General features: G+C 38.0%; 1 protein-coding gene across 6 annotated transcripts in view; it reads right to left on the bottom strand.

Moving 5' to 3' along the window:
* Window positions 1-7,115: 7,115 nt before the first annotated feature.
* Window positions 7,116-23,219, bottom strand: part of ECT2 (epithelial cell transforming 2) — a 32,216-nt gene continuing 16,112 nt past the window's right edge. For 2 of the 6 annotated variants that reach the window (XM_030495739.1, XM_030495741.1), the window contains 10 exons: window positions 22,753-22,863; window positions 21,646-21,742; window positions 20,638-20,719; window positions 19,627-19,705; window positions 19,318-19,437; window positions 17,983-18,121; window positions 16,016-16,170; window positions 13,872-13,979; window positions 12,557-12,730; window positions 7,116-9,173 (listed from right to left, as the gene is read on the bottom strand). In XM_030495739.1, the coding sequence (XP_030351599.1) occupies window positions 9,084-9,173; window positions 12,557-12,730; window positions 13,872-13,979; window positions 16,016-16,170; window positions 17,983-18,121; window positions 19,318-19,437; window positions 19,627-19,705; window positions 20,638-20,719; window positions 21,646-21,742; window positions 22,753-22,863 (1,155 nt within the window). In that variant the 3' untranslated portion in view covers window positions 7,116-9,083. Of the gene's footprint in view, window positions 9,174-10,385; window positions 10,832-12,556; window positions 12,731-13,871; window positions 13,980-16,015; window positions 16,171-17,982; window positions 18,122-19,317; window positions 19,438-19,626; window positions 19,706-20,637; window positions 20,720-21,645; window positions 21,743-22,752; window positions 22,864-23,219 lie in introns of those variants that run through there. The other 4 variants (XM_030495740.1, XM_030495742.1, XM_030495744.1 and 1 more) reach the window with 3 other exon arrangements.

The following is a 23,219-nucleotide window of genomic DNA, read 5'->3' as shown; positions in this document are numbered from 1 at the left end:
TTGCTAATCTCGCTCTGTAGTAAATGAGAAGGACAGTACTCAGAAAATAATTGGGAGCACCTCAGTGATGCTCCTGCCTCTGCAAGTATCTCTGTCTACCTCTGTTTCACATCAAAGGTGAAGGAGAAAAGAACAGTTACATCAAGTTTTCCTCCAAATTTGACTATACAGATTGCAAACTCCTGAGAACAAGGACTGTCTTACAGTCCATTCTAGATGCCCTCTTAGGAATTAGCATATTAATACTTCTTAAGAAAACATCACTTAAAAAGGAGTCTAATGTTAAGAAATCTATAAACTAATCATGAGTTTATTGACACAGAAGACATAGATGGGATATTAAGCACCACAATATTTCCAAAATAAAGTCCATGGCTAAAATTAGAATAATCTATATACGTGTACACTGTATTCTACTTCCAATCCAGCTGAGAAGTCATACAAATGTAACCTATTGCTTATTCAGGGCTAGATGTGGTCACACATCTTTAGTCTCGGAAACCAGAACAACAGCAGGTGCCAGTTTTACATTTTTCCATTTGAACTACAATCATTTTCACAAAAGCCAATTTCACATTGGGCTCTCTCTTGTTCTTGTTGTAATTCATCACGAGAAGACATGAGATCTAAGATACCTTAGCAAGGCATAGCCCATGAATAATACAGCGCATTACTTTGACCTTTTCAGTTTGCTTTGTAGTGTGATTGGCCAACCATTCCTGTCCCTCCCCTGTTGACCACCCCATTAACCTGGGAGGAGAAGGTGGAACAGACAGACAATTAGCCAGCAGAATACTAAAAAGGTTAACACAGGAATGCACAGCCCTGGCTTTCTTGAGCTTTAATGTGTAATAAGATTCTGCAATCTCTTTCTTCTTTCAAATTATATAGGGAAAAAAAAAAGAAGAAATTGGACAAGATGAACTTTGTTCTCATTTCAGATTATAATCATGTAGTTCCTATCAGATGTCACACTTGGATGATTCCAGTTTATGCATGAATAAACTGAGAAGAATGTTTATTTTTACCTCTCTCAATATGGAGAATATTGAATTGGAGCGGTGAACTTTTCCTTTGAAGCTGGTCATTCTTGAATAAAGGAAGATGGGAGAAAGTAGAGTCGAAAAAGCTCCATACGGCAGTCATCTTTAAAAAGGTCACACTTGCTACACTAACTATGAGCTGAGTCATTCCAGTCATTTTCTAGTCAGAGAGAGGAAATGGTGGCATTTTTGCATCTTGTGGGCTGTCAGCTGCAGAAAGCTTTATCTCCATATTCACCAAGAATACCAGGGCAAGAAGATCTCACATGTCTCAGGCACACACAGGAAATGAGGCACAGTAGGTCTTGGTGAAGGTTCAGAAGTGCCTGTACGTTTCCATACATCTTCGTAAAATATTCTACTTTTTTTTTTTTCAAAAGATGACACTGTCATGAATGACACAGAGTTATATAGGCAATTTCCAGAAAATGTTTCCTGAAGCCTTGTAGTCAAAAGACCTGATTTCCTTTTTCTAAACATTATTCTGGTGTTTCAGTTACGATGGCATGGGATAGTTTGTTTTTTAAATGCTGCCATATTCTTCGCTTTGTATGACTGTGTGACTCTGAGTTGCTATTAACAGCAATGATATTAAATACTTTGGATGGAAGAAGTGGGGGAAAAGAGAAAGGAACCTTTCTGCTACCCATTAGAACACCAAATTTCACATTTATGACAAGTATTGACCCCAATAACGCAGAGTCTTTTTTATTATATCACAGTAATAATATAATCTCTATTTTGCTTAAGGTGATATTCAGACAGGAAGAATTACTAACAAAGAAAAGACAAAGCTTTAAATTACAAAAATGACTTCATGGTTTTGCTCTATAATACATTTTAAGTCCAGAAGGGACCATTAAGATCACCTGTATGCCAAGGATTTTTACACTGTGCTTTTTGATATATGGGATCTCAAGTAACATACCATTTCTTTTGACCCTTGCTCTTGAGCATTATCTCTGATGGATTTTTACAAACTATGCATTGAAATATTCACACGCTTAGAGGCATGCTCACAAATTGAAATTGGTTAGAGAAGCATAATTTCTTTTCAGAGGAGCAGTCATTCTTTTTAGGACAAAAGTTTTGCTGTGGTTTTGTAACAATTTCAGTGAAATCAGCACAAAGAAAAGTTAATCATGCTGCAATATCTTCAAAATGTTGATTTGAAAAAATCTGTAGCAATTTTAATGAGCTCTTATTCTTGATTTAAAGTTTGGAATTGAACTGAATGTTTCTGTGTATTTAGTGACAAAAGTTATAGCAATTACACCATTTACCAACTGTCCATAACTCTAGCCACTGCCATTCAGCACTAGAGGGACATCATCGTCATCATGAGAACTCCAACCTCAACAGCTTGCTTCTGTGGATCACTATCACAAATTAAAATATATCATGAATTAGGAGAGTAGTATTCCTGTCAAGAACCAGATTAAATTCTGGGTATGTTGAATAGAAGAGGCAAATGAAGAAAAAGACAGACAATCCATTCCTGCTTCTGTTCTATTGTCTAGGTGACCTAGGGAGCGCCTATGGCACAGAATGAATTGTCCCCTCCCAAAGATAAAGGACTAAAGATCTTATCGTTCTTTGTGCTCACTAAGTGAGGGCTGAGGCAATCTGTAAGAGAATGAGAGTGCCAGGAAACATGCTGAGTTCTGCTGCTGTTGTGGTTTGACCCCAGCTGGCAACTAAGCCCAGCACGGCTGCTCACTCGCTCGTCCCCAGTGGGAGAGGGGAGAGAACTGGAAGAGTAGAAGTGAGAAAACTTGTGGGCTGAGATAAAGACAGTTTAATAGGTAAAGCAAAAGCCATGCACAAGCAAAACAAACCAAGGAATTCATTCTCCACTTCCCATGGTCAGACAGGTGTTCAGCCATTCCCAACCTAATGGTTACTTGGGAAGACAAACACCATCACTCCAAACGTCCCCACCACCACCTTCCTCCTTCTTCCCCAGCTTTACATGCTGAGCATGACATCGTATGGTATGCCATATCTCTTGGGTCAGCTGTCCCCTCCCAATTCCTTGTGCACTCTCAGCCTGCTCGCTGGTAAGGGAGTGCAAGGAGCAGAAAAGACCTTGACTCTGTGTAAGAGCTGCTCAGCAGTAATTAAAACATCCCTGAATTATCAGCAGTGCTTCAGCACAAATCCAAAACATTGCTACCAGCTACCAGAAAATTAACCAGCACAGCTGCCTTGAATAGTTTCTCTCCAAATCCTCCCTTATAAGCAACACAGCAGTAACTTTATTTTTAAATATATTTATCCACCACTGTTGGTAAACATGCCTTAAGAATTTTTGTTTTCCAGAGGGATGAGAGAATCAGCTTTTACATAGCGACAAATAAGCAGAGAGAAGGCTTTTTTTTTTTTTTGTTAAGATATGGAGTCTCACTTCTTGTGGAGGTAAAAGCTGGAGGTGCATAAAACCAAATTCTGCCATTTAATTAGTAATCAGCAATGATCTGTCAGTCAGAGTTACTGTAAGTCATGAACTTACAAGTCAAAGCAAAAATGGCAAGTAATTAGACTGTATCCATTAGAGCTTTACTAGCACTCACTCATACAGATAGGGTTTCAATCTGAGGAAGAAATGGAAGTGTGAAACTCCTTATTATATTCAGCTTTTTAATTAGCAATCAGTGCTGATTTGTCAGCCACACCAACTCTAATGCACAAGCCATTAAAACACAGAAAAAAAGGCACATTTTCAGAATAACTTATGCTTATATTTACATTCCCTCCAGGCCAAAACATTGGAGAAACTACTGAAATATCATCTTTGCCATCACAGAGCAGCAGAAAGCATGTAGAAGCTTACAATCCAACATAGCCAATGAATTACTGACTGTTTGAGTAAAGACCGAAGTTGAGTTTGTGAGAAAGTGTCTCCAAACTATCTGACAAATAAATATTACCATTTTAATTGCACATGAAACAAAATCTCTAATAGCTCAGGTAATACAATTTATATCCCAGTCAATCCCATTTTAAAGAATCCATTAATAAATTGACAGCGTGCTTACCAGGCTGCTACATTTCCTTGATCTTTGGCTGAAGAAGGAGGTGGTTGAAGTGCAAAACGTCATTCTTTACCCGATCTTCCCAGATACCTGAGCTAGTGAAGCAGAATGCAGCCTGCTTCTGGTCTTCAGTAGGCACAAGATTTTACTTCCCCCAAAATAGGATGGGCTCTACAGTACTCCTGGTAAGCTGAGCAGCAAAGCTAGGCTTTCCAGCCTTAGGCCAACAGCCACATCTTTCTTCCTCAGTCCTCAAAGAAACTGAGGTGCTAGAGGGAAAGGGTGAATAAAGGGTATAGATGTTCTCTTTTCACCCATGTTAATATAAGTAGCAGAACTTCGGTTGCTTAATTTCACCAGTAAACGGCACCAGGCTTCACTATGCAGGGTAAAAAAAAAAAAGGATGCTTCACATCTCTTTGTAAGTACCTTTTTCTTTTTCACTATTTCATACACATATGTATTTATAGATATAACACCTTACTTCAACAGTGGAGGGTAGCTCCCACTATAGCGAGGCTCCACACTTACAGTGCCAGTATAAGGATCAGCTGATAAAGGCACCAAAACAGCTTAAAATAATTACAATTTGCAGGTAGGGTGGTAATTGCACTTCTAACTGCCTAAATTAGGCATACAAATGCATGGTTGCATTTGTTAGAGGCTGACAGAATACTTTGTGCCAGCTGAAAATTCAGCCCTGAATAGTGGTAATGTTCTTATCTAAAAATGACTTTTGTTTGCCTAACGTCTGACAGTGTAACATCTATTTCACTACATGTTTAATTAGTTTGTTTTCATGGTGTTCTCCCTTCCATTTTAGATTTCATTACTGATGGGAGAGAGCAGGTTTCTGGCTCTGCACTTAAAACTGGTCCCAAGGCAAAGAACATGGCACCAATTCACCCTTGCAATGTCAGCTGTATAGAGCACTAAGCCAACATTCTAAGCTCCCTACAGCTTTTGTGTTTTTAAAGCACATTCTAGCTAGCCCCTGTTTTGTTTCTGATGGCTGGCTTTCAGAGGTTGTAAACATCCATCTCACTGTGGAGTTTTCAGTTCCTATTTTTGAAACAGCAACTATTTTTTCTGCAAAATACGGGTCAAGCCGTCCTGTTGAATCTACAACAGATTCACAATCAGGTGCTCTCAAGCAGCTATAATCTCTCCGCCTTTTCTTTTTGAACAAAAACCTATAAAAGGTTAATCATTTTAGACCATAAATGCCTTAACAGCTTGCTGTGAGTGTATGTTTATGAATTCTAGGTGTAGGTTTGTGAATGGCTGCACCACTCAAGCCCAGACTGAGCTACGTAAGGAAGTTCACATGTTTCAGATATCGACAAAAGAAGAGTTCAGCTCCAACCGGTGTTCAACTTCCTACGGTCTCTTGGCCAGCTGCCAACATCTTTAACATCTCAGTGGGGATTCTTCTACTTTTTTTTAAGCAAGCAAGCAAACTATTGCTTCCTTATGTACCGCCCTGCCTCACAAGCTTTAGTCTACGTATTCCCTGCAAACTACCATCCAATAGCCATACAGGGTCCTTACACACTCTTTATAGTATAAACTTCTGAGCACTATTCCGCATTTCAACTAGTAACAAAGATAGGTTGGTACCACAATACATAATTTTCTCCAAATGTTGCAGGGCATATTTAAACTCTGTCACAATGTACTTACAACACTAATTCCAACTCACAGGAATTTTCTTCTTGGAGCAGTACTAACCAGAACCACAAGATACATATGGCTAACAAAAGAAGCAGGCAGCCACACTGCTAGAAAACTGCATTCTCCTTGAAATTTTGGATCAGACAGTGAGACATCCCCACCTAACACCCACCTAAAGGAAGACCCTTCCCTGTTTTTCAACTTTTAGAGGCACCAGTTTAGGACAATGGTTAAGAGTAAGAATTCCTGTAGCAAAGAACACAAGCTCATTGAGCTATTTGGTTTTGTACAGCCTACAAGAAGGTTATCTTTTAAACCATGATTATTTTTCGACCTGCTCTTTGGAGATTTCCAGCCTTTCTAAATGAAAACAACTCTTATATGCCAAATGTGCGCTGGCTCACTCTTCAGCACAGTGTTAAGTGAATGAGAGCTAGGTTAGAAAGAAACGTCCCTTTTATCCCAAAGTTTGTTCTGTAAAGCATTGCAGGATCATGGAACAGTTTGGGTTGGAAGGGACCTTAAAACTCATCCAGTTCCAGCCCATGGAACAGGGACACCTTCCACTAGACCAGGTTGCTCCAAGCCCCATCAAACCTGGCCTTGAACACTGCCAGGGATGGGCAGCCACAGCTTCTCTGGGCAACCTGTTCCACTGCCTCACCACCCTCACAGTGAAGAACTTCCTCGTATCTTATTAAATCTCCCCTCTTTCAAAGCCATTCCTCCTTGTACTGTCACTACATACCCTTGTAAAAAGCCCCTCTCCAGCTTTCTTGTAGGCCTCCTTTAGGTAATGGAAGGCAGTTATAAGGTCTCTTTGGAGTATTCTCTTCTCCAGGCTGAACAAGCCCAGCTTTCCCAGCCTGTCTCCATAACCTTGTAATACTGTCATGACAAGACACTGCCTTACTGAATGGGTCAGATGATTCCTAGTATTTTCTCCAATATCCAAGACTTGTTACAGCGCTCTAGCTAATTAGATTAAGAACTGTCATTAAATTATCAAATCAGCACATCAGTGTAATTACTACCCATTAGATTGTTATTTTAACCCAAAATCTCACTCTTTTCCCTTCTATCTCACCAAAAAAACAGTCAATATCTACAAAGCAGTTAAGGGCTTTGGTATAGTCCAATACCACACAGTGTTGGTGCATCATCTCACCAGTCTGGGACAAAGCATACCTTCAGTGAACTGCTGCTACAGAACATTGCCTTAGAGCATCATCAAAGAGCAGTAAACAAAGTAATGACTACATTGTCCATTTTGTGCCATCTCATTTAATTACAAGGAGACTGAGCTGCCATTTTTCTCTTAGTCCTAGGATAAGATTTTTTATTTTTTTTTTAAACTGTGCACTTTTTAATAAAAATAGGAGCGTCATGGTGAAACTTGACATCACAAGTTAAGAGAATAATGCATCCAGAATGCAGAAGAGTTAAAGTCACCCTGGAGGCAGAGTCTTCCTCATCCTTTTCCTTCAAGTGTTAGCAAGACTGAGCAGAACTAGTTCCTCTGTTAGAAAGTTATATGCATCAAAGTACAAGCAGCAGGATGCAGCCCTCTGAACAATTATTTTCCATTCATTTAGCAGAGCTGTGCAGTAGTGGTAGTGCCAAGACTAGGCAACATAGTAAGCAGTAGAAGTTCAACTGGTTTTGAGTGCAAGTAAACTGTGTGGAAGCTAAATACAAATAATTTGGAAATTCAAGAAAAGCAGAAGTATAATGACAGGCTGATATGATTGTAAGTTTGCATGGAGTTTACCAGGTCAGAGATGCCCATCCAAAAAATAACCAAAAGAACCCCAAAACTGTTGATTTTTTTTTAGCAGTATTTATTGAACAGTTTATGTCCTAGAGCCACTTTATTGTGTAAGTGTCAGTGCGTATTTAGGTCAGATGTTTCTTTTGAATAGATAACAACAAAAACCCCCTGGATACATCTATCCAGGGGAAGATTGGAAGATAGTGAATATATTAAAAAGAAAAAAAAAAGTTTGGTTCTGGCAGATTCAGGCCTGCCAAGTTATATACTTCATTCATAACAGCTACATAGATAATCAGAGTACATTTGTAGGCTGGAGCCCAACACAACTCTTCCTGTAAAAAGACAAAGTAGACTCTCATAGAAGCCTGTTTAGCAAAGCCATAAGCAGTATTATTTTAAACAGTTTATTTACATTGCTTGAATTGGCAAAAAGAGATATAAAAACTAGTTAAGTCTGACACATCCACAAGCATCACTAGTTACATACAGACATAAGACAAGACACTGGTGGTTAAAAAGGAACCATAAGTTGAGAACTCCTACTAATACAGAGTGACAGTTAAACGATTAATGAAATGCAGAAATATACATATTTAGATAGTTCCTGAGATAGCATTGCATCATACGAAGTGTTCAGAGATGAAAGAAGTGAACATGTAGTTTTGAAGGAAGACACAAATACATGAGAAAGCCACATAAAAAGCCTTGGAGAATTACACCCAAAATTTGACACACCAAAATAGGGCCCTCAGGTTACGATGTCACACCACTATTCCCATGCATTAAATAATGATTTCTTAACCAAGTATGTGGAAGATGTAGGATTTGGGGGGTTTAACAGCCCTACTAAAAGGGAGTAAAATTATTTTCCTCAGACTTCCACTCCAAAGAAATTCAAAAGAATTCAACTGATTATTTTTGGTGGTGGAAGCTAGTCATAGCCTTTAAACTTACTGTTCAAATAAATGCACATAATATACTGCTGTGTTACAGTGAGACTGCAGAAGACCATAAACACAGAAACTCAATTCTATTTCTTTACAAACAACTTCTTTTATAAAATATCTGGAATAAGCAGCTGTACAACAGGTTAACTGTCATACTTGACAGGTCAGGTACTTCATAATGCACCTCCATTTAAGAAAGTAATAATTCAAACAGAGTGCTCTGCCAATTGATGAAGTTAGGCAAGCATCAAAGCCATTCAAACTAGCTATAAGTTACCTAAACATCATCTTAATTTCAAAATCTGAAAAATTAGTTTATTGCCTAGAGGGGACAATTTCCATAGAAGAAAATGCTTCCATTATGTTCATGAGAAAATAAATTTCTGCAAGGGAATACTGTGTCTTAAATGAAGACCAACTTACTTATTCCACTGATTAGCTGATCTGCTTCAATACAACTAAAAACCCCTTGTGATTAGTGTTATCTAACATTTTGCTAATCATTGCTAAGTGCTAATGACTAAGGTACCATTAATGTCAGTAACAGGTCATTTGAACAGCCAAGCTGCTAGTCAGTCACTACAATACAGCACTGTAATAGAAACCTGCTTCATATCAAGTGGGTTGTTGATCGACTTAATGTATGGCTTCTTTTTTCAAAGATTGAGGGAAGACTGACCAAGGAAGGAGAAGGAATACCCTGTTGGGGAGAAAAAGAAAAAAAAAAAGTTTTGATCATTTATTAACCAGTATCAACAGTGCAGTAGTCATTTCTCTGATACATAGTATAAGGAATGTAACAGTACAGAAGATACTTCAGATTGGCAGCTTTTGAAATTAATGATTCAGCATTTCTAGATTTCCAAGAGAGAAGTTAAACAGCACTAAATGAGTAGAATGAATATATTTTTTAAAAATTGCAGAAGAAAGCTTTTTTTCTTGTTACTGGCCTTGAGAGATTCAGAAAGCAAGAACATGTTTTTGAGGAGTGTTAGCGTACATCTTGCATCACACTTTTTGCAATAGTAATCTCCTTCCAAATTGAAAGCAAGATACATGATGAGGATTTCTTAAAGAAGTGGAGGTCTCTTCAGAGCCTACAACTTTCTGTGTTCTTTCCAGCTTTGAGCCCCAAATTAGATGCTGAATACATGCCTTCTTGGCTACAGAAGGCAGTAGAAATCACAATGATTTGTGAAAGCTTGCTTTAGCTGCACCTGGATGGGCAAAAACCTTACTTTTCTGATGCTAGAAGCAAAGGCTGCTTCTGGGACTTGAAATTACAGTGAAACCAACACATCAATGTGTAGCACTAAAAGTTAACCTCTTTGGATCAGTGAGATTTTATATTCTTTTTACATTAGACCTCAAGATACTTTCACAAGTAGTCTTCTGTTGCTCATTAGGCAGAGCCAAGCTTTTCAGCATACAAACAGGTCAAGGTAGCTTGACAGCTTGGTGCACCTGCATGCTTTAAGAATCTTCTAAATAGGGATATTTTGACCAGGTAAGGATATACTACTTGTGCCTCTTTATAGCACATCTTATATTCACAGTCACAGGCAATATTTGAAAATTAAATCCTAAACTCCCCTTTATATAGCAGCTCTTACTAGACTCTGAAGTATTTTATGCAGGATATTATTTCTATTTACAGATGGGGAAAAAAAAGCCCTTAAAACCATAGGTAAAACTAGCTGCTCGAGACGTCCCTGAAATCAAATTATTAAAATCCCTCAGAACTCTGGCCAGTGGGCTACACTGCCACTTGGATAACTGAACTGAAACACCAAGTAATTCAATTGTATAGAAATTAAGAAAAAAAAATGTTGAAAAATTAAAAGGATTTGTGAAAGAATTAACTTTGTTTCCAGGAACAGAACTAGACCACACGTGTTATCTCCAACCCCATGCACTAGAACAAGTCAAAGAAAAACCCAACACCATTTACAACACTTTGTGGATTTTAGGGTTTTATACAGTTGTACCATGCTGTCTTAGTTTAGAGGAACCAAGATTTTTTGCTCACTTCATGCAAGATAGACATTAACAGTCAGGATTTGATGTACAGAATTTTTCAGCACCACACTGGTTATCATCTCCAGCATCACCACAAGTGGTAGTAGTAATAATAGGGATAGGACAGGATCTGTCTGAGACATGACCACTTAAGCTTTCCAAGGTGGAAGAGGTTTTTTCTTCCACAGCATTTGAAAGACGAATATTTGGAGAGCCAGGACACAGCAGAGGTCGAGGCCTGGAATTTTGAGAGCTCCATTCAACAGAATTGGAGCGATGAACACTAACAGCACATTTGACAGATCCATTTAGGCTGCACGCGGAAGTTGAACAAGCAATCTACAATTAGGAAGGGGTTCAAGAGTTAGTCCAAACAAGAAAAAATCCAAGCTTCTAAGCTTTATCGATATTTTTACTCTATAGTTTTTCTACACCAAAAAATCCCCACATATGCACAGGCCAGGATTTTATTTAAATAAAACAATGTCTGAATAACAGACTCAGACAGGTTTCCTGCAGCTTTAGTTTCCTACTCAAGGACTGCACTGGTATCCAAACTTGAGCAGCTAGAATCCAAACATCCCTTTTTCCCTCAACCTTACAATTCAACCAAAAAGGTTTTATGCAAGTTCAGTGGTGTGTGGGATTGGTAAAAAAATAAAAAAAATAAAAAAGACACACACCAAACAAACAAAAAACAAACACCACCACCCCCCCACCCCAAAAAAATTAAAAGTATGCACAAAAATCCCAAACCACACATGACATCACACCTAGCATATGATCTGCTGCCAAGCTGCATCTTACTACCTCAGAGGTCCAAGAACTCTGGGAAAAATATGAAATGCAAAAATAGTTTTTATTACTCTAAATTTCTATTGCGTTGTTGAAAAAAGCATTTTTGTAAGGGATAGACACACACATGCACACACAGACGCATGCATGACTTGTATTTTCATGAGAAATGAGATACAGTGCTATATCAAAGTGAAGACAGAATATTAGAATTTGAAAGCAATTGTTGAAGCTATCCTAACTGAAGCAAGAAAGTCTTTACAGGGAACTGGGGTATAGCCACACTGGTAGATTTTTTTTTTATTTGCTCTAAAGCAAGGGAGTACACTGTGATTACTTCCTCATTAATTCATATTTTCTCATGCCTATCTCATGTGGGAGAGCAAGGCAATATCTTTCTGTCATACGATTTAATGGCCACTCAAACATACTGAATTATCTCTATATTAAGGTACTGACGTATCAGGCAGTAGCAGAAAGATGCACAGGAGATCCTTTTGTTGGCCTTCTCTCCTACAAACCACAGACATTAAAGTAGATATTTACTCAGCATACAGATCTACTCAAACACTACAATAACAGCAAAGATGATGAAAAAATTCCTCCAAATCTAGTCTGCTTTACTAGACTGCACTGAGAACTTGAGTCTGACTTAATGTAGCAGAAGAAACCTGCAGTAGGTAGCCAGCACAGCAGAAGAGTTGCAGTATGTAGAACAAAACATTATTTTACCAAATTTTCTGAAACGTGTCTAAAGAGATAATTCACTTGCCGTTTTAAAAACTCTCAGGCTGCAGCATCTGTATTTCTCTACACTTCCTTCCCTGTTTGTTTCACAGGATGTCTATCATCTCACTACTTTCACTGATACTTTTACTGTACTATTCAGGAGTGTATACCACATTTGTACATATTGTCCAAAAACCAAAAGCATGAACCAACGTAAGTGTGTAATAAGTTTCTCACTCAGAAGAGGATACATATTCTATCTCTGGCAAAAAGTTAGTTTGATTTTTTTTTCCCCAAACTTAATTGTACAAAGCAACTCTCAGTTTCTAGTACATACAACAGGATTTTCCGCATTTTCAGACAGTAAATCCTCTCATTAACCAACTCTTTCTCAGAAAATAACATGTCCATGAATGCAGTTAAAAATAAAGTTTTCCACTGTGGATCTTGAAATTGTTAAATTAAGATCAGCACCAGGCATTAAAATAACTGTGATCTTTAAAAAGCTACATATTCAGCCTGCACAGCCAAATTACTTACCGCTAATGACGATGTACTAGTCAGTCGGCTGCCTATATAACTCTCATTAGCTGAACTGGGACTTCTTCCTTCTGTTGCGCTATGTGACATTAAAGCCCTTCGAAGAGCTCTCTTTGGTGTTTTTGAGAAAGAAAACGCTCTTGTAACCTGAGGAGTTTGACAAGCAGTTATACACTGACCAAAAAAAAAAAAAAAAAAAAAAAATCAAGCTGCAATAACTACTACAATACAGGCTACTGTTCAAATTCGGAACATCTGTAGGACATGTGTCAAATGTTAATATGAGTCTATCAAAACTAGCTAAACACCACCCCCCCCATAGGGTGATCTGACTTTTAAGGCTCCCCATCACCACTGCTCTTCTCACTATCCACATACGAAGACAACGTGGAGGGAGGGGGGTGGGTGGGATGCAGAGGGCAGAGATCCAGGAAGAAGTCAAAATAAGGTCTCATCAACTATGCTTCCCCACATTCCCTGGGTTCTGCAAAGTCAGCCCCCCCTCTTTGATGTTGCTCTCAATTTAGTTTTCAGCAGCTTCCATGCTACAGCAGCATCTACAGTTTTCTCTAAGAAACTGTCTCATCAGCTTGAACATGCTAAGCCTGCTACAAGGCTGCTGAGAATGGGGAACATATTCCTCCTTCCTGCACCCCTTCTCACATGACACAGACTTCAGTAGAATCAAACCCAGTGTGCAGATAACATGACAGAGCAGACCAGCAGCCTTCTTCTTGCCTCCCAGCCAGATCCTCTTAGAGGAATAGGGCACAGTTCCTCAGCCCATTAGTTGAACGCAGGTAAGCCATACCCAAAGACAAAGCGTACACTGGCAGACAGCAGTGTCCAGCACTTAACTTCCTTGCTATTTCAGAGCCTATTTTATTACCAGGACACACACACACTACACCCATCCTACTGTTGAAGGCTCTTGAATTTAGATAATTGCATGCAGCTTTAAAACTCCATTCAATATACTAAAAACAGTTACAGCTGGGAGTTGGGGGACTTCTCATAATATATTTAAAGGATTCAAAAATATTAAACAAAGTGTGTTCCATAACAGACTAAAAAATGACTTCATACTACTTACAACCATAATACTTAAAGACTATATCCAAAACTACTCCGTTGAAACCTCAGACACTTCCCACCTTCTTTCTTTAAGGAGCTTATACTTAAGAGCTTTAGTTCAGATTAAGTTTGTCTTGTCACTACACTGTAAGTACTACAAAACACCTGAAACAGGAATACTAGCAAAATTCCCTGACTAAAATGGGGTTTACTGTAAAGCACTATCTTTGTAGTATCTTACCTTTTTTGATGTTTTCTTTATTGCCCTGGATGCTCTGCTTAAAGTACTGTCCATATCCTTAGTATTTACTTCAACTGAGTCAGGATCAACAGTATAAATAAGATTTTCCTATAGACAAAAATAGTCTTAAATAATGGTCAAACAAATATCAGCACTTGTAAAAATATCATTCTCCAGTTCATTAGATCACGTTTCAAGGTTTTAATTACCATATTTAACTCCTAACATACAGTTAAGCAGTTATGTACTTTCATCCAATTTCATCAGATTAAGTGCTAGCGCAATCAGTTTAAGAAACCATTTCAACAGTAGTTTTACATTTGGTTGGTTTGATTCAGTTTCAAGTTCAGGGTTGACCAAAGTAAAGGCACTAGTTCTGAAGTATACCTAGGGAGTTTCATGGGTTACATATCTATTTCACTAACACATCTAGCAGTCTTCTAAAGTGAAATCTTGATAGACTTCATGTTTGACAGCTAGAGCTAAGTCTTTCAGCTCAAGCCCAATAGATATTTCAGAATAGCCACAAGGTTTGTTTGTTTTTTCCCCCCATACCCCATGTCTAGCATGTGCAAAGCAATCTCTGGATAATTACTTCTAAAACTGGGGGGGAGGGAGGAAGGAGCAGATGCATGGGAGTGAGAAATTGCTGGGGTGGGGATTTTGTTGTTGTTTTGGTTTTTTATTTTGAGAAAACACAGAGTTTATACCTAAAACCCTCAAAGTTTTGGAAAGGGGAAAAAAAAAAAAAAAAAAAAAAAAATCGGAAGGACACCAGAGAGCAAGCTGTATGGCTATTCCTAGCGTCCAACAGAGGGTAGTTAAAGCCTTTACTGCCACCATGTGGCAAAGTCAACGCTATCTCATTCTCACCTGATACTAGAGTTCTTGAAAACCAGGGAAAAGGGGAAGCATGCTGAAATTGAAGCTCAATTTAATACTTAAATCAGGAAAAAAGTATTACATAGTTGGTACAAAGTAGTAATTACAGAAATTATAACTAATGGGTTTCAGCATAGTGGGTTACAATCTGTCAGCATACGATTCTGAATGTCCTGGGACAAGAGGGAATGATACATTTATTACACAAAGATTGAATTTCTATTAAAAAACCACAATATTTTTCCATCCTTTTGTGTTATACATAACACAAGAGACTGAAGATAGGCAACAGATAGATTAAAGTAAATTAACATTTCTGAATCAGTACCTTTCCTACTGAGTACCTATAAAGGAAGGAAAAGCACAAAGCCAAGTTTCTTTTCAATAAAGTCCAGATTCAATCTTAAAGATATTTTCCAACCTAAATGATTCTATAAGCCAAGAAAAATAAAACTAAGATGCTATTCTGATTACTTAATTACCTCTTCCAAAACAAGCATGTGTTTAAAAATCAGACAACCAAATATTGTACAGTAAGAGTACAATGCAGAACATAAAATATGCCTAGTTCAAATGCAAGTTGTTTCAGCTATAAGTACTCTGCACATATTTTCAGCAAATTTAGATGACTGATATGGATATACTCTCACACAATTAAAACATTAGCTGCCATCTATTGCCATAATTGGAGAGGAGCTACTCTTCAAATTAATTTTCTAGCTGTGGAAAGCCCACACTCTGAACTTCTAAAAATGTAAGGCTGGTGCCTTTTTATTTCGTTGCTTTATTTATTTTCTTGTTTTAAGGTGGTAGGTTTATGTCTATAGGAGGAAGACGCTTCATATCTCTCACATTATAGTGCCCATGCATATAAGGTATAGAACAAAGAATTCAACCTAACACAGTTAAAGCAAAACATATAGAATCATAATGCTGGAACCACTGATTGAAACACAGCTGTGAAACAAGCGAGCTGAAGACAATTCTGTTTAGATCTACAGTGCAGAGTTATTATTTATAACTAATTTGTGATGGGGGAAGGGCATGATTCTTGATTTAAGAAATTAGCTTCTATAGAAGCTAACTTTCAGGCTGTTTATTTTTCTACCTTTTAACCACTCCCTTGCAGACATGCTAGCACAAATGTTTTCTGCTCTATTTCACCTCAAGCATGTCCACTATTAACAAGTTCTTTAGCTTTATGTGCTTCAAGCCAAAGAGGGAAATGTTTCCAATCAGCAACATGGTTCCAGAGTACTTACTGCATCTGCTTTACAAATAGTATTAGCCACGTGCCGACACAACATCTTCAACCAGTCTTCTTTAGGAGGTTCTTCAGTTGTCATCTGGAAACTGAGTAGCTTGTTGTTGAGTTCTGTTGGTGGCCGCACAACTAAGGCAAAAGCTTTATGGCAATCTACAGTTTATAAGAAAGAGGCAAGGAATTAAGACAATAATTTTTTCTTATAATTCAGGGAGGGAAAACATTCAGAAGAGCTAAGCCTCCATCTGCCAGCAGCTAGTTAGGTGCAACATGATTTGGTGCAAGGATTTTACCTTTATTTACGTGATAGCTGTTGTATCACTTGCCAGAGTTCTGTATGCACCCTCCATCAAGAGGCTGCAATCAGCCATTTATGCAACAGTTGCTTATTTACCAAATAATCAGCATACTATAGTCTGCAGACTACTCCACCTTTACTGTATATAGCAGTAAATACCAATTTCATTATCTAACTCAGGAAATGTTGGACAGATCATTTCTTTATGAACAGAGATCAAAGAAAAGAACAGTTACCCTATTTTGTAAAGCAGGAAAAGGCAACAAAGACATTAGTACTATCCATGACACATTAAAATAGTCAAGTTACAACAATTTTACTCTTCAAACTTGACAAAGATTGCTCACTTGATAGCAGAAAAAATAATCTATTGCTGAAACCAGGACTTACTCCTTTATAGCAGACACAGCTGAAGCACACTAAACAGTTGAGAGAGAAAGGATAAACAACCCACTGCCAACTCAGAATAGCAGTACTGGACAAGCAATCCCAAAAGAGTGCATATAAGAGAGAGTAGCTGACCTCTCCAAGATGTACATACCAAAGATCTCCACAGATACTAAATGGTATGCTTACAAATGGCTCCCATCACCCAAGTCCCAAAGTAAACTTAAGTGTTGCACAGTAATCTAAAGAGAATTCTTAAAAGAGAAACCCTAAAGTACCTTTTAAAACATGCAGGTAGTCATCATGTTTACTATCTACACTCTTTGCTATTTCTATTTTCTATTGGGTTTCCATGTTCAGGTGCATCAGAGAACATAAAGCAGAACAAGTATGACTTGCATACCACCACCTACAGTGAAATATCAAATCTATCTTTTTAGGGTATATATCTAGAAACTGAGCTGACCAGACTTCAGTCACTGTCAAGGCTAGAACAGTATAGTAGCATGCGTTCTGCTGCTGTAGGAATGCATTACTTCAGTGAAACCTCTACAGTCTCAGTATGGCAAAGCAGCCAGAAAATTAAGTCATCTAAATCTTTCTCTTAAGTTGCTAAGCACAGCTCCTCCTGAGCATCATTATCAACACAGTTAAACGAAGATCTGGTTTCACAGCAACAGCATTTGTCTCTGGTCAGTCTAACGCTCTAGACTGAAGTTCGGGGTTTGTTTTTTGTTTTGTTTTGTAAGTCCAGAGCTGTCAAGTGTACTCCTCTGTTTAATTCTCACTATCATTTGGCTGGCTTATGCTAACGCCATCTAGTAGCTCTGCCAAATTCAGCATCCTTCAGTGATTCTTGAAAAGGCAAAAATTGTCAATGCAAGGGATTCTCAAGCTCATACAGTGCTTTAAACAGAAGCTTATACTGGAATCACATACCTAACATACCATACAACGTTTTTTCATACAATGAGAAAAAACAGCCATCGGAATAATCTCCCTATGGATGTGGTGGGTTCCCCAACTTTGGATACTTTTAAAGACTCAGCTGGACAGGGAGCTGAGACATGTTATTATCTAGACTCTGCTTTTGATAAGAAGGGTTGGACAAGATGATCCTCAAGATCCTTTCCAACCTGATATTCTATGATTATATGAAATATACCTTAGCATTCTATCCCACAACAGCCCGACCTTCACCCTTTATACTCTGAACCGCAGAGTTCAGAGTTAGTTATCGCATTTACATTAGTTATCGCAGCATTTCAAAGCATACAGACCTTCTGTCTCCCTGATGTCTAGGACTTTCTTGATCTGGGAGAGAGGCATGAGAACAACATGCTTAAGAGATGCAGGAGGCCTTGTGTGGCCATGGGGACTCTTGAAAGCACCAATAACTTTATGCCGTTTCCTTGCAATCTGTGGTTAAATAAAAGACAAAGAGGTAAAAGAGGGTTTATTGCCATTGATTTGTTTCTTTTCTTTTATCTTCTAGTATACAGCAAGGCACAGAAAGCCTTGCTACAGAGGAACATTCTATAGAGTATTTTACTCTATTTACCACAGACTTCAATTCTACCCCACATAATAAGCAAGGGCCCTTTGAAATCTACCACAAGGTTGTCTAAAGGTTTCATGTCCTAGAAGTATCACTTGCTGTTGCGTGTGCATGCAGCCATCAAGTGGGTTTTGCAGTGGACATTGGTCAGTCAGTTTTTACTTCACATTAACAGATAGGTATCTTGGTCAGTCAGTTTTTACTTCACATTAACAGATAGGTATCTTGCATGTTCTTTTAAGTAAGCAATCTACAGTTGCTTGTTCTTGTACAAGAGACAAGCCAAAAAACTTTATTGAAAGTGTTTTCATTTTCCTCTCCTTCCTTTACAAGCGAGGAAGCTGAGTCAACCTGACTCCCAGGAAGAGCTCATCACTAGTCACAACAACAGGCTTTTGTCTCTAAGTGCTGCTTAAGACAGCACTAATTTTGGATTATTTTAGAGTTAGTCTTCTATGTTTTTACTGCTGTAGACAGTAACAAGCACTATCATAAAGTGCCCTTTACAACCTCTGTTTCTCCACACAGGTCTCCAAAACCTAGTTAGATTACTTTTCCCTCATAGTTCTTCCTAATGTACTTTTAGTCTAAGGCATTTAATATGTGATTATTCTTATTTTTTTGTAGTCTAAGCACAGACAGACCTACCCCAGAAGCCTACTATCTACTCACATTAAATATGACTAAACCTTAAAAGGACAAACATCCTTTTTCAAGGATGTCCAAGGTCTCCAGCACTTTTTCATCCACTGGTACTACTCAAAGTGCTATTCAGATAAACACTTGTTTCTTACCATACTAAGCTGCTTTTGAATTTTTGATCTGTCTGCAAGACATAAAGGTTACATTAACACCTCTCAAACATCCAGAAGTGACTAGCTACTTGTGTTGGCTTATGCAATACCTAACAGAAAGGCAACATCAGCATGTGCTGAACTATCAGCCTTCCACGACTTAGAATTCTGCTTCAAAGGTGTTAAATTTTGTTATCTTCATATGTAGTGTCAAGCCTTTTACAAAACTCAGTTCATCAGATATACTTATATTGTCATCTTACCTCTAAGCAATCATTAAATAGAAAGAGTGTGACCTGTTCTCCCCTGTCACAGAGGTCATCACCAAGTGCTACAGTTTCCAAACGCTGAACTAAGCTTCGGTGAGAGGACAAGAGATTGGCCTAAGTGATAGAAGCAAAAAGCTCATTAAGCGTTTAATTCAAGGGCTGGATTACTGCTTGCTTACAACTTAACACTGGAAACCTATTTAAACCAGCACCATTGCATTTTAACCTCACATACTTTTGCAAAAGGAGTAGGCCAGTGCACAGCCATTTTAGAGGTCTAGCAGCTTCAGAGAAATTACTTACTGGACATCCATCAACTTCATAGACAACATCAAAGAACTGCCTCTGTGCCTCTGTTTTTCTTTTGTCTTCATTAATATGTCTGAGGAAAGCATATTATATTTAACTTCAATATCAAGCAACAGCAAATGAATGCACTGTATTCAAAACATCCAAAAATAATGAAGCTAAACATTCAGACATCTAGTTTACACAGCAGCACTGGAAAATACAAAAATCAACCACACTTGCTCATTGAAGTAACCAAATACCATAAGCTAAGCACATAGGAAACTTCAGGCGTAGAATATTCTTGTCATGTTATCAGTAGTTGACACACCATACAGTTAATATAGAATTCCCCTTCCTTGCCCATAAGATTTTGAATTAGAGACCGACCAAGTGCAGCTCTTTATAACCTGCATTTTAACCCTAATTCAGGACTGCAGCTCACCAAGAAGCAGATGCAAGATTACAATTTAAAAGTAGTTGTTGTTAAAAATTGGAAAAACATTTACCCAATGAATACAGGCAGTCTCAATGCTGGAGACATAGACTACACTTCAAAAGAATTGAGATTTGCAGTCTAAACAACTTCAGCTTTAAGCTAATTAACTCATGGCATGGTGCCACGAATAGTTAATACAGGACAGGAGAAGAAACTAATCTTCCACCAATAGAATGTTCTTTCAGTAGATGGAGGCATAGAAGCCAAATTTAAAGACAAAACACGTCTTTTCTGGGGGGAATAGATAGAAATAAGAGCTGGAACAAAACGGAGAACATGGAGGTTCAGCTTTATGCTGAGGCATGGAGTCAGCAGAGGTTCAGGTAGAAGTGCTGGGTTACAAGGCCACAGAGCTCTAGCATAGAATGCCAGAGCAACAGCAGCAGCCAAGGGAGACTGAAGGACACATGCAATTATGTACACTTACACAGAGACTAAAGTTACAGCAACAACACACTAAGAGCAATTTAAAAGGAACAGAGATCTAAATGTGTAACAGTATGTTTCATAGAATGAGCATCGCTTACGTCATCACTTCCTTTAATGATTCAATAGCTCTCTCTAGAGTTATTTTATCTGGGTTGTCTTCTGCTGTATGCTTCTTAATATCTACAATTAAGAAAAAATAAATGAAAATTTAACAAAAAAAACCAAACACACAACCAAAAAACCAAAACACAACCACATAGTACAAGTGCCTGAAAAGAAATACAAAAAATTCAAGTTTAAACTGCAAGTCAGATAAGAGGACTGAAGAAATCACAGCTATCCTGGAGTCCAAATAGCCTTGATTAAGTGGGGAAGTAGACTGAGCAGCAATTGTCCATGCATCTCAGGAAGAAGAAAACAAACAAACAAAAACAAAACAAAAAAAAACCCACACACCAAAAAAAAAAAAACCCACCTGAAAAAAAAAACCCACAAAAAAAAAAAACCCACAAAAAACACCTACAACACAAAAACAAACTCTGAAACTACTCAAAAATCAACAAGACCATGTGCTATATTTGTTGAAGTGCAGAGACAAGCATAGAAGTCTTTTTCTAACTGAAGCAAATGGTGTTGGTGCAGGTTTTATTATTACAGCAAGCGGCTGATAGCAGGTGCAACACATGAAGCTGTAAATCTTGTCAATATGAACTGCTCTCTAGTTTATGCAAGCTGCATTTGAATCTTAATTATATTTGTATTTGAAGAGACAAAACTGTTGTCAGAACAAACTTTTTGTCTACCTGCATCCTGCAAACAAATATGTGAACACGTGAAATTTAGCCAGAAGTATGCTTTCTTCAGTAATTGCTCTCATTAAGCATGATTAACTCCCAGAAAAGCAGTTGCCAATTATGACAAAAAGCTGACATTACCTTGGTTTTAACACTTTCACAGACAAACTAATAAAAATTAAAAAAAAAAAAAAAACCACAAAACAAAAAAAAAAAAAGACAAAAACAACAAACAAACAAAAAAAAAACCACCCACACAAAAAAAAACAACCCACCAGGAAAAAAACAAACAAAAACCCCCCACTAAATTACCATTTAGCAGCAGAGCAACACTAGGCAGCCTTTGAACAGGACGGATAAGGAGTTCAGCTAGACTTTGGCGGCCACATTCAGGTTTAGCTTGATTTATCTGGGGAAAAGAAAAAGGAGAACGGAAATAATTATTTCTTTTTACACACACGCACAGAACCCCAAACTAGGAGAAAAACTGTCTTCCTTGAAACTAGCATTGCAGTAAAAGTTTGAGGATCACTTATCATAGATACTCAGTCATAACATATTGGGTTAAAAACCCCACACATATTCAAATCTGCACAGTATTTATCATATTATATATGTTCTCAGAATGTCTAGTGTTACAATGTCCATATTATCACCCCCTCAAGTCTTTGGGGTTTCAGATGCTAATATGGAGTGGGATGGGGGATGGCCTGTTCTCTTACTCATTCCCCATCTTTCAGATATCAATACTTGGATATAATTGCTGGTACCTCAGAAAACAGGAGCTCAAGTCTGTCAGTGTGATTACTCCACTATTATAGAGATACTTGTTGGATACAGAAGAGGAGTTAAAGCGATGCTGCTCTATTTATCAACTATAGACCTTTATCTGAAGAGCTCAAGAGTCTTAAGACTCATCTTCAGATAACTTTCTTTGAAGATTATCTTCCCATTAGATCTCCACTGTCACACTCCTATTCATTAGTCACAGGAAGTTGAGAAATTCTACCTTCCTGGAACTTCACAGCTGCCAAAAGCTAGTTAAAAAGCTATTTCAGAAACACAAGTCTTTTAAACACAGATAGGGTGGGACCAATAAAAAGCAGCAGCTCTAGTTATCTTTACAGAAAAGAGACAACATATTTGTGAGAAAGTAAGCAGAATGCACTTTTTCCTGCAACAAATACACATAACTAAACTTGAATGCTGTATAACAGAGGAGGAACTCTGACCTCTTAAGAGTCTTACAAGGAGCTTGAGTGATTGAACTTCAATCCTTCCCTATTTCTGTCTCACCAAGAGATGTTCACATTCCTCTAAACTTCCAAAATTCCACATTCTTCCATCTACTGCATTAACTAGCTTACTTGGTAATGGTCTCCATGCTCTACTCAAAGACTTAGTTCTGCAGACACTTACCTTTAGGAAGGCATGAAACCTTGGCTTCTGTTTTTCACATCTAGTAATAGTCTCCTTACTCATTTCGAAGAAATTCACAAATGGAGGGTATGTTTTCAACAAGTCTTTTGACTGAAAGAAACAACTGTTACAGCTCTGCTTTACATATTACATAGCATTGCACATATGTTCATATACCCTGAACCATACAAAGCTGCTCAAAGGTACATTTCAATAGAGAATAATAAAAATTGTGTTGTAAATCCACATGTGTTCACAGAACAAGTTCAGGTAGTTTTGCATGCCAGATGCTCAAGATTCAATGCTGCTGGTTAAATGCAGACAGCTCTCAGAAACATCAATTACGCAAGTGTCAAGCTTAGAAGATGCTGAGCAGCTCAAGTATAAGGCACATTCTCACCTAGCAAGATGCTTTTGGTGAGAACTTTGGAAGTTTCAGACAGGTGTTTTATCCAGTTACTGCAATC

The sequence above is a fragment of the Strigops habroptila genome, chromosome 8 (assembly GCF_004027225.2).
Source record: "Strigops habroptila isolate Jane chromosome 8, bStrHab1.2.pri, whole genome shotgun sequence".
Classification (NCBI taxonomy): Eukaryota; Metazoa; Chordata; class Aves; order Psittaciformes; family Psittacidae; genus Strigops; species Strigops habroptila.
The sequence above is the reverse complement of the archived record's forward strand: the minus strand, read 5'-3'. Positions and strand labels throughout refer to the sequence as shown.